The 18523-nt window shown below is 41.4% G+C and overlaps 1 protein-coding gene across 5 annotated transcripts in view; it reads left to right on the top strand.

Moving 5' to 3' along the window:
- reep1 (receptor accessory protein 1) overlaps positions 1 to 18523 on the top strand; it is a 101698-nt gene that overhangs the window by 43899 nt on the left and 39276 nt on the right. For all 5 annotated transcript variants that reach the window (XM_063047061.1, XM_063047063.1, XM_063047064.1 and 2 more), the window contains one exon: positions 13521 to 13634. In XM_063047061.1, the coding sequence (XP_062903131.1) occupies positions 13521 to 13634 (114 nt within the window). The remainder of the gene's footprint in view (positions 1 to 13520; positions 13635 to 18523) is intronic.

Genomic DNA, 18523 nt, shown 5'->3' with positions numbered 1-18523 from the left:
TTGTCGTGACTCTGTTCTCTCCCTCATTGCCTCCTGCTAGCTGTAACAGGCAATGCTGTGGCACGATGGCCTGTTCTGCTCAAGAACTCAGCTCCCCCACCGTCAGTCTCACCAGTGAACAAGATTTGCAGTATTTTGTGTTACCAATGTCCAACAGGGTCTTGCAATCACAAGCAAAAATGTTTAAGGCAAACATTTGCACCACTTGTTGGACCCGGAAAGGCGACTGCGACCAAACGTGGCACCATTTTACTGGAAGGTTCTCCTAAGTCCCTGTCTGAACAGCATTCTATGAGAAAGAATTGCAAAATTATTCTTCACATTGAAGGAAGAGGTACTTTCTGACACCATCCTATCTAGTCAAGACCTTTTCCTTAAAATATTGTACTGTTGGAGTGGATCAAAGTTCAGAAGTTGAAAGTTCAAAAATACAAAGTTTGAAAGTTCTTAGTTCAAAGTTCAAAGTAAATTTATTATCGAAGTACATATATGTCACCATATACAGCCCTGAATTCATTTTCTTATGAGCATTGTCAATAAATCCATAATAGAATAATAACCATAATAGAATCTGTGAAAGACTGCACCTACTTAGGCATTCAACCAATGTGCAAAGGCAACAAAATGTGCAAATACAGAAAGAAAGAGTTAATAATAATAAATAAATAAACAATAAATATCGATGAGATGAAATGTCCTTGAAAGGCATTGTATATAGACAGTCTCTTTCTGTAAGAGGTATCATGCGAGCATCTTAGTGGGCATGTGTGCAGTTGTCCGTAACCTCACTAGATTATTGGGAGTAGTGAACGGGGGTTGTGCCCTATTAACCTTCCAACTTTCACATGTCCCTGTTGCCACCCTACGAGCAATCCCTCAGTCTATGATGTTTCAGCCAAGGCATGGAAATCATGGGCTGCCGGGTCCAGGATTAAGATCAATTTGCAGTCCATGTAAATGCACCTTAGAATCATAAATTTGTTCTATTGTTCTGGCACAGAAAGAGGTCCTTTGGCTCTTTATGTTTACCCAAACTCCATATGGAGTAATTCCATCAATTCCATTCCCATGCTCTTTCCCCATTGTCCTGCCAAAATATTTTGTTCAGCCATATCTATTCAATTCAATATAGAACTTTACAGCACAATACAGGCCCCTTTGGCCCATGATGTCAGGCTCTTCAGCCCACAATGTACAGGCCCCTTTGGCGTATGATGGACAGTCCCTTTGGCCCACAATGTACAGGCCCTTTTGCCCACGATGTTCAGGTCCTTCAGTCAAGATGTACAGGCCCTTTGGCCTAAGATATACAGGTTCTTCAGCCCATGATGTATGGGCCCTTTGGCTGACGATGATCCCTTCAATCCACAATTCCCTTTTGAAGATCCTGGTTGATTCTGCTCTGTCACCTTTGCAGACAGTGAATTTCAGATCTTAGCTTCTCTCTGAGTGAAAAACATCTTCCCCACATGGTCTGAATTTTTTCCATAAAGTTTTAAATCTGTATACCTTGGTCTTTGAATCATTTACTTGTAGGAAGAACCTTCCTTGTTTATAATAGCTAAATCTAAGTAACAATTATTCTAAACCAGTCAAGATGTTGTGGCAATTCAAACACAGGTTTGTGATGTAACAAACCAGGCTGTTACTCAGCATTGAAAAATGCCTCTTGGCTCCCAAAGCAGAGAAGCAAAGAAGTTCCTCTGTTGTTAAATAACAACATCTTTCATCTCCTTTACTGCATTGTGCCCTGATATTCTGATAGCATTGGGCCACCTCGTAACAAAGCTTAGTTCTTAGTTGGTGAGGAATTTTACATAGAACAGCTTATTTGTCTGTCAGCGTGGGGATGGTATTCAGCATGTGGATGGTAGGTTCTGAAGGCTTTGTATGAAACGATAAGTTAAGGTGTAATTTAAGTGGCACTCCCACAATCTTGCTAATAAATTTAGAACCAAGCCAAAGGTGTGCAGAATTTTAAGGATTATATAAATGCTAAGGAATAATGAGGTAAGTATGCATTTTAGTAGATTAATTGTTGATTGTAAATTGTCCTGTGATTAGACTAGTGTTAAACAGGTGGGTTGCTGGGTGCTGCGGCTCATTGGACTGTAAGGTCCTGTTCTGTGCTGTATCTCTAGATAAAATAAAATGAAGGCCCCTGTTTCAACAGTGTTGTTAGGAAGTAGAAGGAAACCAAACACAGAAAGAGAAAAATACTGATCAGGCCTTCGTCTTTCCGGAGTTTCTCTGTTTTTGCATCAAAATTTCTGCCATTGGTTAATGAGACCTGCCAGATCCCCTGGTGTTCTCTCTGCTCTCCTGCTGAAGTTCCTGACAGCAACTGGCTGTTTTTCAGTCCTTCCTTTCCCAGAACCTCATAGTAACCACGGGTGACAGGGATGATCAGAGATGCTTCTTCAGGCTTCTCCATCTGATGTATTCACTAACTAGTACACAGAATGAATCCAGGTTTATGATGGGAGGGGATAAGTGGCTCTTCTTTAGATAGTAATTCCTCATGCCAACTTTTCCAAAGTACTCGGGGTGATATTTATCAAAGCTGATTTTGACAAGATGAATTCAGCAGCTTGCCTGAACCTATAGTTGCTTCCAGCATGGCTGTGGTTAATGTGGTCCCTAAGTCTTGTTGATAACTTGGCTGGCAACTTTAAGATACACTTTTACTGAAGATAAATCCACATCTGCAGGAGCACAGCTGCTCTGCAGGTGACCACAAGAAATTGCAGAGTTGTCAACACAGCTCAGCACAGCACAGAAACCAGCCTCCCTTCCATGAACTCAGTATATACCTCTCGCTGCCTCAGTAAAGAGCCAGCATAATCAAAGGCCCCACCACCCTAGACATTCTCTCTTCTCCCATCTTCAATCAGGCAGAAGATACAAAAGACTGAAAGTACGTGCCACCAGGCTCAATGACAGTTTCAACACTGCTTTTATAAAACTATTAAATAGTTGTCTAGTATGATAACATTGGACTCTTGATCTCATAATCTACTGTGTTATGATCTTACACACTCTATTGTTTGCCCGCAATGCACTTTCACTGTAGCTGTTACACTTTACTGCACTCTGTTATTGCTTTACCTTGCTCTACTGCAGTGCACTGTGTAATGATCTGCTCTCTGTGAACAGTATGCAAGTCAAGTTTTTCACTGTATATGTAAGGATAATAAACCAGCTCCAATTCCATAAGACCCTAAGAGATAGCAGCAGAATTAGGTCATTTGGGCCATCGAGTCTGCTCCAGCATTTCATCATTGTTGATCCATTTTTCCTCTCAGTCCTAATCTCCTGCTTTTTCCCTGTATCCCTTCATACCTTGACCATTCAAGAATGTATCAACTCCTGCCTTAAACATATGTAAAGACTTGGCCTTCACAGCCACCTGTGGCAACAAATTCCACAGATTCACCACTCTCTGGCTAAAGAAATTTCTCTTTATCTCCGTTCTAAAAGGACACCCCTTCCAGTTGCAACTTGTCAGATATAGGATGATAGGAAAGTGCAACAATTCTTTAAGAATCTTTCCAATAAGAGTTTAAAAACAAAAACTGCTTGCAATACCCTGGTCAGTCAGGGGACTTCGGGGTCATCAAGGGAATGGCGGCGTAAGGAAAAGGTCTCTCGACAAAAAAGAAGGTAAACTGCCCCAAAATCGAATTTAGACAAATACTTAATATTGCATAACTATATTAATAAAAGGGGCAAGGATGATGTCTAAGAACAAGAATAAAAAGTCCGCTTCGAAGGCTGATAAACATAAAGAGATGCAGCAAGGCGACGGGCCTAGCTCCCCCACGGCAAGCCAGGACGGAGATAATGAGGGGGAATCGGTGACTCTGTCTTTGATTCTCGGAGAGATTCGCGAGTTCCGACAAGATAACAGCAAACAGCTGGAAGATATTAAAGGAGAAATAGTAAAAACTAACTCGCGGATAGATGAAGCCGAAGCGAGGATTGTTGGAATTGAAGAGAAGCTACAAAATGCCGAGGAAGTGATAGCAGAAATGCTGAAGCTACAAGATCAACTCCAGTGGAAACTAATAGATCAAGAAGGCCGCTCGAGAAGGGAAAATGTGAGGAGCTACGGAGTTCCCGAAGGAACCGAAGGTAAACCCGGATTGATGATTCCCTTCGTGGAGAAGCTGCTTAGAGAGAACCTTGATATACCGGCCGCAAAAGACCTACAGATAGAAAGGGCTCACTGCGCATTGGCACCACAGCCTCCGGCAGGCGCCCAGCCCAGATCGATTCTGATCAGATTTCTCAGTTACAGAACGAAGGAAGAGGTGCTTAAAAGAGCATGGCAAAAGAAAGGTTTCATGTGGAACTGTAAAATCAGTTTAGACCACGACTACGCACCGGGGATTCTTGCCAGACGGAAGGAATATACGGAAACACGGGGAGTCCTGAAGGAAAACAACATCAGATTCCAGACCCTGTATCCAGCTCGGCTGAGAGTCTTTTACGACGAAGGGACAAAAACTTACGCTACGGTGGAGGAGGCAACGTCGGACCTGGCGGACCGGGGACTACCTATTAGAGTTATCACCCAACCGGAGTCGCTACTGCAGAGGATGCGGCAGAAGTCGTGGCAGTTAGTGGGGCGAGGACGCTCCACTCGAAACAGAGTGTCAAACTACAAGGAAAAGCTGCAAATATTCAGACGCGAATGTACAGAGAATACAGATTAATTAAGAGAATGACTGAAAAGAGTAAATCGGACTTAAAAGTAAAATGAAAACTGGTAACTGAAAATAATCTAGGCGGAATAACTTGAATGATAGCAATATGGTCGAGACATAAATAGGAGAAAATTCTCTATGATTATTCAAACTGCTGAGGGCCCTCTAACACAGGGTGAAGATAGAGGTTATCCCTCTGAACTGAGGCGGGTCGGTGCTCAGGCCTCACTGTGGGAAGTCGGGGAAAATTTTCAAATGTTATACGTTCAGAAATGTCTAGGGTGTGGTTATATGTCTTGGTTTACTGTTGAGAAGGGATTGCTTACTGTTTGGTTAGAAAAGGAGAGTGCTTTTTTTCTACTAGAGAAAAATGCAAACTGAATTGGTAAAAATAATTTCCTATAATGTTAATGGGGTTTTGAATCCAATTAAAAGAAATAAGATTATGTCTAAATTGAAAAAAGAGAGGGCACAAATAGCTTTCCTCCAGGAAACACATGAGCCAATCTGAACATGGAAAATTAAAAAGAATGGGCTTTAAGCATGTATTTTATTCATCATATAAATTGAGTCACAAAAGAGGGGTGGCTACTTTAATATCAAGTACTCTTAATTATGAACATATTTCAGAGACTAGAGACAAAGAAGGACGGTTTGTAAAAATCACAGGAAGAATAGAAGGTACAGAAATAACGTTGCTGGATGTTTATGCTCCTCCAGGTAGTGAATGGTCATTTTATAGACACATTTTTGACCTAATGGTCAGTTCTCGAGGGGTAGTAATTTGTGGAGGGGATTTTAATATTAGATTAAATCCTATATTAGATTCTTCAAGAATAGTTACTCAGAATAAACCTCTGACTCGGAAAGTGAATTCATTGATGGAGGAGTTGGGAATTATAGATGTCTGGAGGGAATTACACCCTACTAGTAAAGATTATACATATTACTCTTTCCCTCATTCAGCCTATTCAAGGATAGACTATTTCTTTATCTTTAATACAGATAGACTCAGGATAAAAAACTGTAATATTGCAACAATTGATCTGTCGGATCATAGCCCAGTCTCTATGTCTCTAATCCTGGAAAGGAAAATGAGGAAAACACTGTGGAGGCTAAACTCACATATACTTAATAACGCAATACCCTGGTCAGGCTGAACAGAAATAATTAGCATTTCTTATTAAATTCCTTTAACCTGAAATGTTAATTCCCTTTACAGCTGCTGTCTGACCTGCTGAGCGTTTCCCGCATTTACAGTTTTTATTTCAGATTACCAACATCTACAGAATGTTAGTTTCTTAAATAGATTTATTGTGACTGGATTGATATCATCTCCCTCTAGTGGTTGGATGATAACAATAAAGGAGCCATCTGCACAGAAGCACATTTTTTTTTACTTGATGTTTGCTTGGCCGTAATATTGTTGGAAAAGTAACTAGTGACAAGGGATGAAAAGAGTTGTGAGTTTAGTTACATTTTCTCCAAGACCGTGGAGCAACCTATTTAACTGAACCAAATGCAAGCAGAAAATGCTGGAAACACTCAGGCAGCATCAGTAAAGAGTAATGGAGTTAACATGTCAGGTAAAAGACCTGCTATTGTTCCAGATTTCCAGCATCGAGGACTTCATTGAATTCTGCCAACTCAAACCCCATCACCTTGGAAGTTACAAGCACAAGTTTATTCATAGTCATCAAGCCTTATAGAGTGATAGGGTCATAAGGTAGAGCATGGAAACAGGGCCTTGGTCTAATAGGCCCACACTGACCATCAGCCACCCACTTATACTAGTCCACCTCTTTCTCTGCATACTCCCAGATTCTGTCACTCACCTATGTACCAGTGCCAATTCACAATGGCCAATTAACCTCCTAACTAGCACTCTGGCATATTGATGTGGGAAAAAAACTGGAGCACCCAGAGGAAGTCATAGGGTCACAGGGAGAACATGCAAACTCTACATGCGGAGCATCAGAGATTAGGATTAACCTAGGTCTTGGGATGTGTGATTCAGCAGCTCCACTGGCTACACCACTATGCTGCCTTCAATGTTTTCCTAATTCCATTAAATCGTGAATTGTGTTCATAAGAAAGATGGGTATGCAAAGCAATTGATACTGTCAATGTGAATAGGAAACCCACCTTGCTTTCAGCTAACAGTGTTGAGGCAATCAAGTTAATGTAAACCCTCCTAGTTACAGATAAACAGAGGAACAAGATTCTTCAACAATTGGTTCAAGTTATTACTGGTTTATTGTTGTTACATGTACCAAGATACAATGAGAAACTTTTCTTGTTCAAAGTTTAAAGTAAATTTATTATCAAAGTACATATATGTCACCTTATATAACCCTGAGATTTGTTTTCTTGTGGGCATACACAGTAAATCCAAGAAACACAATAGAATCAATGAAAGACTGCACCCAACAGGATGGGCAAACTACCAGTGTACAAAAGACAACAACCTGTGCAAATACAAAAGAAAAAAAGGAAATAATAATATTAAATAAATAAGCGATAAATATTGAGAACATGAGATGAAGAGTCTTTGAAAGTGAGTCCATAGGTTATGGGAACTGTTCATTGATGGGGCAAGTGAAGTTATCCCCACCGGTTCAAGAGCCTGATGACTGAGGGGTAATAACTGGTGGTGTGAGTCCTGAGGCCCCTGTACCTTCTTCCTGATGGAAGCAGCAAGAAGAGAGCATGGCCTGGGTGGTAGGGATCCTTGATGATGGATGCTGCTTTCCTGTGACAATGCTCCATGTAGATGTGGTCAATAATGAGAAGGGCTTTACCCATGATGGACTCAGCTATAGGATTTTTGTACTTTTTGTAGGATTTTCCAACTAAGGACATTGATGTTTCCATGCCAGGTTGTGATGCAATCAGTCAATATACTCTCCGCCACACATCTATAGAAATTTGTCGAAGTTTTAGATGTCATGCTGAGCCATTTTGCATTAACGTCCCTTGCCAAAGCAGAAAATAGCAAAATCACACCATCTCTTAAAGAAACCTTGCTTCCCAAAGGATTACCACACAAGGGCAAATACTGTATGTAATCCTGTTTTTAAAAAGGATTCAAACCACAGCTCAATGCTGAGCATATTATGTACTAACTGGTTACTATTCCAGATATATTCAGAAACCCCAACCAGAAATGGTTGCTGGATCCCCAAGATCCCCAAGGTGCTGAGGGAAACGTGCTTTCCAAAGTGGATGTGAAAAGGATGTGTCCTCTGATAGGAGAATTGAAAACCAGGATCGCTGTTAAAAAATGAGGGATCATTCAGTTGTAGAGTGACCCATTTAAAAAGAGAAATGAGGCATTTTTTTTCCCTCGGAGGATAGAAACATAGAAAATAGGTGCAGGAGTAGGCCATTCGGCCCTTCGAGCCTGCACCGCCATTTATTATGATCATGGCTGATCATCCAACTCAGAACCCCGCCCCAGCCTTCCCTCCATACCCCCTGACCCCCGTAGCCACAAGGGCCATATCTAACTCCCTCTTAAATATAGCCAATGAACTGGCCTCAACTGTTTCCTGTGGCAGAGAATTCCACAGATTCACCACTCTCTGTGTGAAGAAGTTTTTCCTAATCTCGGTCCTAAAAGGCTTCCTCTCTATCCTCCAACTGTGACCCCTCGTTCTGGACTTCCCCAACATCGGGAACAATCTTCCTGCATCTAGCCTGTCCAATCCCTTTAGGATCTTATACGTTTCAATGAGATCCCCCCTCAATCTTCTAAATTCCAACGAGTACAAGCCCAATTCATCCAGTCTTTCTTCATATGAAAGTCCCGCCATCCCAGGAATCAATCTGGTGATCATGAGCCTTTGTAACTCTGTTCCTCTAAGGGCTGTGAAAGCAGGGTTTTGAGTCTCTGAATCTTTTAAAATCAGAAGTGGATAGATTCTTGATAAGCAAAAGGGTGAAATATTGCCCTGGGTAGATGGAATGAGGAACTGAGGTTACTAAGAGATCAGCCATCATTTTATTAAATGGTGGATCAGACTTGTGAGGCTGTGCAGCCTACTCTTGCTCTTAGTCCATATGATCCTACATTTAGGCAACCATCAGACCCTGACCGTATCAGTAGCTTCATTGCCCAAGCCTCATCGAATATAAGACCATAAGACAAGGAGCAGAATTAAGCCATTTGAGTCTGTTCCGCCATTCACACAATGCTGATCTGTTATCCCTCTCAAGCCCATTCATCAGCCTTCTTCCCACAACCTTTCATGCCCTTACTAATTAAGTACCTATCAAACTCCACTTTAAAAATACCTGATGACTTGGCCTCCATAGCCATCTGTGGCAATAAATTCCACAGGTTCACCACCCCCGGCTAAAATAATTCCTCTTCATTTCTGTTCTAAAGGGATGTCCGTGTATTCTGAGGCTATGCACTCTGGTCCTAGACTCTCACATTATTGGAAATGTCCACTCCATCTAAGGCAGTTGTATATTTAATATTTCAGTAATATTTGAATAAATTGTAAACATATTCTTAGCTACTTACATACTTCATTTCGGGTTATATATAAAGTATGTGAATAGCATAAGTCATTACTCCACCACGTCATAAGTGCATTCCTCGTTAAGGAGAAACAAAACATACACTAGTTATCATGCCCTCCCATGTTTTTCTTTCGATTAATTTTTGGAGTTGCAAAGCATAGCAGTGGTGATGAGTAGGTTTTAAAATGAACCCGAGACAGTTCCCTACTTGTTGGACTGTAGCGAGACATTTGAATTTTAAAAGTGTACCACATTTTTTCTTTAAGAGAGGACAGTGACATTTGAGTTTTTAGAAAAAGCACAGCACATGTTTCTTCTCAAGGAGACAGAGATGGCTGAGTTTTTAAAAAAAATCAGAAAATGGATGAAATTCATCAGTTCATAAACAGTGATAAAAATCGTAAATTTAAAAAAGCAGAAATATCTGGCTACATCAGAAAGATAGATGCGTTTGATGGCACAGCTGATATCTAGCTGACGTATACTGAATGAATTGAGCAGTATTTTGAAGCAAATGAAACAGCCAATGAGAAATGAGTGCCAGTTTTGCTGAAAAACATAAAGTTTGCATAGAAGTTTGACTGCTCCAACCACACCAGCTGGAAGGAGTTTTGCTGATATTGTGAAAGTAATGCAGGAACATTTAGAATCAAAACCATTGTTGAATGCGGAATACTTTAGGTTTCATGAGCAGAATCAGAAGAAAGGTAAGTCCATTTCAGCGAATGTGGCTGAATTGAAGAAGTTGTTTGCGCATTTTCATCTCAGTGATGGGCTTAATGATGCACTCAGAGATCATTTAGTTTGTGGAATCTTACAAGAAAGCATTCAAAAATGGCCCCTAAATGAAGCACAACTTACATTCAAAAGAACAGTTGAAATCGCTCTATCAATGGAAACAGCAGCCAGGGATGAAATTGAGTTGCAGTCAGGAATGAAAGTGACTGCAAGCAAAATTGCAATATCTAAACAGAAACAAGACTGGCCGAACAAATTGTGTTACTGTTGTGGCAGGTGCTCACATACACCAGACCAAAATAGGTTTAAAGGCAAAACTTGCAGGAAGTGCAATAAGGTAGGACACATACAAAGAGCATATTGGGGAGACAAAGTTAAATAGACTGCTCAGGGAAGAGAAAAAGATTTACAAAAATCAAGTTGCAGTTTAAAAAAAATTGCATGCTGTTGATGAAAAATCTGATAATGGTGAGAGTGACACAGGACGGAGTAGCCTTGAGATTTACAATATGAAAACTGACAAGAGACAAGCAACACACACACAAAATGCATCTATGACTGTACTTTTTCCCATAGATGCTACCTGGCCTGCTGAGTTCCTCCAGTATTTTGTGTGTGTGTTGCTCGGATTTCCAGCATCTGTAGATTTTCTCTAGTTTGTGAAGAGACAAGCATTATGGCTTACAGCAGAAATGAATGGCAAATTAATTAAAATGGAATTGGACACTGCCTCAACTGCTTCAGTCATTCCACAAAATGAGCTTGAACATCATTTCAAACATACTGAACTGAAGCTTGCAGATATCTATCTAAGAACATTCATCAACCATGGGCTTGAGTTCAAGAGCTGTGAGTTAATGTGACAGCTATACAAGACCTTGGTCAGACCCCACTGGAGTACTGTGTTCGGTTCTGGTCACCTCACTACAGGAAGGATGTGGATACAAAAGAGAGAGTGCAGAGGAGATATACAAGAATATTGCCTGGATTGGAGGGCATTTCTTATGAGAATAGGTTGAGTGTACTTGGCCTTTTCTCCTTGGAGCAAAGGAGGATGAGAGGTGGCCTGATAGAGGTGTATAAGCTGATGAGGGGCATTGATCGTGTGCATAGCCAGAAGCTTTTTTCCAGGGCTGAAGTGGCTAACACGAGGGGGCATAGTTTTAAGCTGCTTAGAAATAGATACCAAGAGGATGTCAGGGGTAAGTTTTTCACACAGAGTGGTGGTTGCATGAAATGGTGGAGGTGGATACAATCAAGTCTTTTAAGAGCCTCCTAGTTAGGTACATGAAGCTTAGAAAAATAGAGGGCTATGTGCCAGGGAAATTCTAGACAGTCTCTAGAGTAGGTTACATTGTCGGCATATATATTCTAACTTACAATGGAGCAAAGATGACTCCTGTGGGAATGACATTCGTATCAGTGAAATACAACAACCAACAAGCAACATTGGGCTTGTATGCAGTAAAAACAGGAGGGCCAGCATTGTCCTGAATGGGACAATGTAAATTTCTGTTCATTGCTGTAGATATCTGTATAGTAGTTGTATTATATAGAATACTGTGATGCATTGAGATGCATTCTGTGTTGAGTTGGAGTTTACAGCTAAGCAGGGAGGAGTGGCGTGTATATTTAATATTTCAATAATATTTGAGTAATCTTGTAAATATATTGTTTGATTAAGTACTCTTTGCTGTTTACATAATTCATTATGGGTTATATGTACAAAGTACGTGAAAGGCAGTTATCACTACACTGCCATGTCATAAGTGGCATTCCTCACTAAAGAGAGAAACTAAGTGTACATGTGTTATCCCAGGCTCCCGTGCTTTTCTTTTAATTAGCTTTTGGAACTACAAAACGGAGGAAAGCCTTTCAATATTTGGTAGGTTTCCAATGGGAGCCCTGCTTTTGTTCTTCTAAACTCCAGTGAGTACAGGCCCAGAGCCATCAAACACTCCTCATTTCATTCCCGGGAGAATTCTTTGAAACCTCCTCTGGACCCTTTACTGTAGTTTGTCAAAATCAGCCACTATACTACACTCTTTTTCCTCAGAATGATAAGCTGATTGACTTGGCAGCACTGTGAAGGTAGGCCTGTCTCCCATTAGAGCAGACCTGTTTACCATCTTTTTTTAATGCTTTGGCACAAAGCCATGTTTGGGCAAGGTTAAAAAAATGTCATAGATGTTCTGGATAGCACGATAAATTGTTGACAGTTGCTGAAAGTTATGTGTACTGATATTAGGTTGCCAAACCTAAAATTAGTTTGAAGAAGCATCAGTACAGGTTTGCAAAGCCGTTTGTTGAGAGAAAAATTGTTGAATACACAATATTTGATTATTGGATAAATAAGTTGGTTTATTTTACAAACTAGTTAAAGCTTTCACCCAGCACAGATACTGTGACCTGCCTGGAAGACACCCTGTTCCCTTCGAAGCTGCACCTACACCAGACATTCCAGTGTAACTTAAAGACCCCAGACAACGTGACTTGGATTTTTGCCTCTGATTAATTGCAACATGTGTTGCAACCCCTACCACCCCTCCCTCGTGACTGAATTGAGTAACAGCTACTCTGTAGCTTAATTAATTTTTAGTTTGCTCTGTGTGGTAACAGAAAAGTACTACAGGGTAACAGAAAGCCTCTGCTGGGGAAATTGGCTTAATGCTTTTCTAAAATAAGCATAACTTCCCATATTGAGAATTGTACTGTGGTGATTTTTGCTTAGAGGACAGTGGATAGTCAGGAAATTCTGTGCTGTGAATTGTAAGTGTAAAATGTGTGGAACTTATGTAATTTATCTGGTTCCTCTGGATTCCCATTGTTGGATTGAGCAAATATGATGGGGCTTGATTTTCCAATTGGTGTACAGCTCAAATGCCCATTCCATTACCCAAGAGTAGATCACAGCTAACTTCAGTTATTGGAAGATATTCTACGGGAGTGGATATTAGGATAAGCAGGGTCTAATGAGAGATAGTCAGCATGGCTTAGTGCGTGGTAGGTCTGTTCGTGTCTTCTGCTCTTCATGTGTTGATTGGGTGGGGGCTTTTTTTCTTCATGGGAGTGAGACAGGTAAGTAATAAATGAATGAATGGTCCATTTGCTCTTCATAAGTGAGTGAGTTGTGCTTTCTTTTCGCCGTGTGGTGAATAGGAGGGAGATTTGATTATCCTTTACGCGTGATCTGGTCAGAGTCTTGATTCTCCATGCTACAACTGATTTGAAAACTCGAGTCTTCAAGAGACAAGGTCTTGCGTCAAGTGAGGCCTATTTGTAAATTGAACAGGTCCGCAGTAATTGTTGACTGTAGAATGGGATACAATATGACCAAAAATCAAAGAATTACCCTCTTTTGTTTCAGAAAAGCTATGGTAGTAGAGTTAGGCCTGGACAAAAATGGGCAGGCCGGGACAGGATGCGTTGCTTTAATTGTGGGAGAGAAGGAGAGAGTACCAGACTGGTGTATGTGAGCCTGCCTGAGGTGTGGCCTAGCCCAGCAGAAGACTCTTTCTCACACTTTGCTTGCTTTCCTCGCAGGAGATCGATGAATACCTGAGCCAGGCAAAGGATCGGAGCTACGAGGCGGTGGTGCAGTTCGGAAGGCGTGGGCTGAACGTGGCGGCGACTGCTGCTGTCACAGCTGCTGCCAAGGTAATCACCGCAGAACCTGTCCCTCAGCACCTCAGCACGAGACGCCTGTCATCACGGATAGAATGTAATCCCTGGAACCATTTAATTAAAATGATATTTGACTTCCTGCTTTGCAGCAGCCCGATTACAAGCTCATCATCACAGTTCATAATATCCCAGTAGAAATCACAGCATTTGACGTGTCCTATAGTGATTATAGGTCAGTTTGACGAAAATCTGTGCTTAGTGTCCTAAGGTGTGGGAACAGGCCTTTTGACCCTCAAATATCGCTGTGATGATTGTACGCTCTAGTATCAATTGTTTGGTGACAATAAAGTAAAGTAAAGTGTTTGTGCTGAACATCACATTCCTATTTTCCAGCCCATCTCCTATACCATAATGTTTCAAGTGCTCATCTGAATACTTTTTAAAAGTTATGAGAACATCCACCTCCACCACCCCATTCTTGAGATGAACAGAAATCGTCCTCAAATCCCCTGCAAACTTCCTACACCTCACTTAAACCTATGCTCTCTATTTATAGCTACCCCAACCAAGTGGAAAACTTTCTCCCAAAACTACCCTCTCCTTGGCCCTCATATTTTGTATACCTCAGTTAGGTTATCGCTAACCCTTTTCCACACCAAAGTTAAAAGGCCAGCCACACCATAGCTGAAATGTTCCAGCCCAGGCATCATCTTGGGGAATCACCTCTGTCATCAGACCATAGAAAAATAGAAATGTACAGTACAGAAACAGGCTCTTTCTAGCCCACTGTGTCAACTGTGAGACTGAACTACACTAGATGCATTTAGTCCCCATTAGATCATTTTCTTCAACCAATGTGGATAACTTCACTCACCTCAACACTGAACTGATTCCACAAGCTATGGACTCACTCTCAAGGACTCTACAACTCATGTTCTCAATATAAGTTATTATTTATTATTCGTTTTTTTTATACTTGCACATTTTGTCTTCTTTTGCACGTTGGTCTTTGTGTGCAGTTTTTCACTGATTCTGTATTTTTTTGTATCTACTGTCAATGCCCACAAGAAAATGAATCTTGAGGTAGTATCTGGTCACATAGGAATATTTACTTTGACTTTGAACTTTGAACCTGTCCTATCTAAGTCCCTTGCTCAAATGCCTTTTAAATGGCCTCTGGCAGCTTGTTATAGGCATTCATCACCCTACACCTCAAATCTCCTTCAAATTTCTCCCTGCTTCACCTTAAACTTATGCCTTCAATTTCCGGACAGCCCTGCCCTGGGAAAAGAAAACTTCTATCCTACCTATGCCCCTTATAATCTTATAAACTTCGACATAAACTTACACCTCAGACTCCTACATTCCACTGCAAAGAGACTTAACCTCTCCAGCCTTCCCTTATAACTACGATTCCTCTCCTTCCTATTAGTATTACCAGAACTTAAGCATGCTAGTGATGTGTCCAATTACTACTGAGGTCATGAAGGGAATTCAAAAACAAAGTTCACTAAACAATGGAAGCACAGAATCATTCCAGCCTAAGAGGTGAGTATTCCACCCACTGAGTCCATGTCAGCTCTTTGCAGACCAGTTTAGTCGGTCTGTACTCTTGCTTTCTCCTCTAGACCTGCAAATTATTTCCCATATCTTTCCAATTTCTATCCGAAGCCTGTTAGACTCCTTCTTCCTCATCATTGCAGGTTCTATATTCCAGGTTGCATCCACCCTACGTCAATGTTTTTGCTCACATTTCCTCATTTCCTTCCCTATCAGATTCCACCATCTGCCACATCTGTTGCCTCCACCAACACCTCCCAGCCTCCAGCGGTTCCCACTCTTACCTTCTCCTCCTGCCCGTCTTACTCCTCCTCACCTCAGTCCACCTTTTTCTCTGTAGCTCTTGCTTCACCCTTTGTCCTGGCTCTCTCCCCTCTATCCAGATGAAGGGTCTTGACCTGAAATCTTGACTGCCCATTTCCACAGATGCTGCCTGACCCACTGAGTTCCTCCTGCATTTTGTATGCAAATACTGAATCTTATTGTAAGATCTCATCTGATTCAGTAACATTTCTGAGCAGGGGTTAGTCTTCGATGCGATTCAGAATCGGAATCAGAATTTAACATATTTCATTTATGCTTCTGATCTAATGCATGGTTCTGATCGGCTTAGACAATGGCTGTATTCTATTCCTTTCTTCATAATGTGGTACACAAAACGGAGATAAGATAATACAGCTATTCAACAAGGCAGTTCACCGCCACCTTCTCAATGGCAGTTTGGATGGGCAAGGGATGCTGGGTTTGCCAGCATTGTCCAGTTACTGAAAAATGAATAAAAATAGTACGCATTTTGCGTGATTAGTTACAGAGCAAGTTTCTATAGTGTCTTTGAACAGCATCTTTTATATAAAGAAAGAGCTGTACAAAGCAACACAAAGGATTCTTCTCTGGTATAGAATTTGCTCTTTATTTTCTGGTTTCTGAGTTGCCTGTGTCTGACTGAACTATATTAACATCCAAACTAAAAATTGGATAGATAAATCTAACACTGAGACTAGAAATAAAGGTCATAGATTATGGGTGAAAGGTGAAATATTTAAGGGGAACCCAAGGGGGAGCTTCTTCACTCAGGGTGGTGAAAGTGCGGAACAATCTACCGTCCGAAGTAGTGGATGTGGGTTTGATTTCAAAAGTTAAGAAAAGTTTGGTTAAGTGCATGGGTGGGAGGAGTATGGTGAGCTGTGGTCATGGTGCATTGATGGGGCTAAGCAGAATGATATTTTGACACACACTAGATGGGCCAAAGGACCTGCTCCTGTGCCATGATGAGCTTTGACTCTACTGTTATGTTGTTGATGTCATATAATGTCTCCCCAGGTACAGGTGTGTAACAGTTTAGAAGCACCTACGTTATAAGTGTGCCTGATTATGATTACAGGAACTGAAGTAGATGCCCGCAGATAAGCACATTTGGTGGTTTAGAATTTGTTGAATAGATTTTAGCACCCCCTAGCAAAAAATACTAACTGCTTGAATCATATAAGACATTGTTGAGACCGGGCCTGGGGTACTATGAACACAAGAGATTTTGCAGATGCTGGAAATTGAGAGTAGCATAGACAAAATGCTGGAGGAACTCCACCTATGGAGAGGAATAAACAGTTAATGTTTCGGGCTGAGACCCTTCATCAGGATTGGAAAGGAAAGGGGCAATAACAGAAGTCTTCCCCTGACCCACCTTCGTATTCTGACTTCTTCCCCCTTCCTGATGAGAAGTCTTGGTCTGAAACGTTGACTGTTTACTCCTCAGTGTAGTTGTTGCCTGACCTGCTGCGTTCCCCCTTTGTATGTATTATTCTGGAGTACTATGTAGAGGGTCTCCTTTCAGGAAGGCTCTTAATGCATTAGAAACAGCCTAGTAAATTTTCTTTCAACTGATGCCAGGAATGAGTGAGCAGCCTGAAGAGGAAAGGTTGGACAGGTTAGGCATGTATCCATTGTTTCCTCTGAGCCGCGTGGTTGTAACTGAAATGCTCCTGTGCACATAGCCATTGTTGCCATACAGCTGGAATTTTCTTTTATATAAAGTGCTGCACTGTTTTCAGGCCGTGTAAAAATTTCCTGCTCGGAACAAGGGTTGGTCCGTGCAGCTGTAAAACAAATATAGAGAATGTTGCCTGTATCCCCAGAGTTTAGAAGTCTGATGGGGGACTTAAGTGAAACACAGTGAGATCCTGAAATGTTCTTGACAGGATAGATACAGAGAAGGAATTTCCTATCTCATTAAATGGTGCAGCAGGCACAAAAGACCAAGCGGGTGATTCCTCCTTTCATGCCTACATTTGCTCTGTGTTCACTTAAAAAAGAAACAGAATGAGGCTAAGAGGTAGCTGCAAAACTTCCAGCAATAGAATGCATTTAAAGTACATTTTCAACTTCCCCATCGGAGTCAGACAAATTCAGTGTCAGTTGGACAATGTGACACCACCTCCCCCACCATCCGTTCCTCTGCACAATGTCCACTTATCCGGCAGTGTGCCCAACCCTCTCTCCATTTGTTCTGTTTCAAATGTCGTGGGATGACTTGAAACTTTGTCCATCTTTTTGCAGTGTATTCCAACAAGAAAGTAGATTGCTTGCTTTTAACTTGTGTTTTGCTTAATCAGATAACAGTATAAGGAGCTTGAGTTCTTTGCAAATGCATCGACTAATTGTTCAAGTTCACACTTTTTAAAATAGAAATCAGCATGTTCAGCTCGCACCCTCGGCTGTGGAAATGTTTTATTCCAATTACAGAAACCCAGTGGCCAATAATTGAGTTTGATTTGAGCAATTCTGCTCAGCCAGTTCTCCATATCTCTAACTGGAGTTACATACGCAAAACCACCGCAGAAGTGCAGCTGTCAAACAGCTGAGATCAGAATCAGACCCAGAACAACAAACCCAAAGACATAATTCCAGATTTAGTAACACAAAAGAGTAATCCCATATCAAAACCAAAATTAACTTTGGAGAACCGCTTCATTGAGCACCTCCGCTCCATACACTAAAAGCGGGACTTCCCAGTGGCCAAACATTTGAATTCCCATCCCCATTCCCATTCCAACATGTCGGTCGATGGGCCATGGCTTCCTCTTGTGCCAAGATGAGGCCATCATCAGGATGGAGGAGCAACATCTTATATTCCGTCTGGGTAGCCTCCAACCTGATGGCATGAATATTGATTTCTCATTCTGGTTAAAAAAAATTCCCTCCCCTTCCCCTCTTCCTCTATTCCGCACTCTGGCCTTTTACTTCTTCTCACCTGCTTATCATTTTCCCCTGGGTCCCCTCCTCCTTCCCTTTCTCCTATGGTCCACTCTCCTCTCCTATCAGATTCTTTCTCCTCCAGTCCTTTACCTTTTCCACCTACCAGCTAA

Source organism: Mobula hypostoma, chromosome 4 (genome assembly GCF_963921235.1).
Source record: "Mobula hypostoma chromosome 4, sMobHyp1.1, whole genome shotgun sequence".
Taxonomy (NCBI): domain Eukaryota; kingdom Metazoa; phylum Chordata; class Chondrichthyes; order Myliobatiformes; family Myliobatidae; genus Mobula; species Mobula hypostoma.
This window is presented reverse-complemented; position numbering and strand designations above follow the sequence as displayed.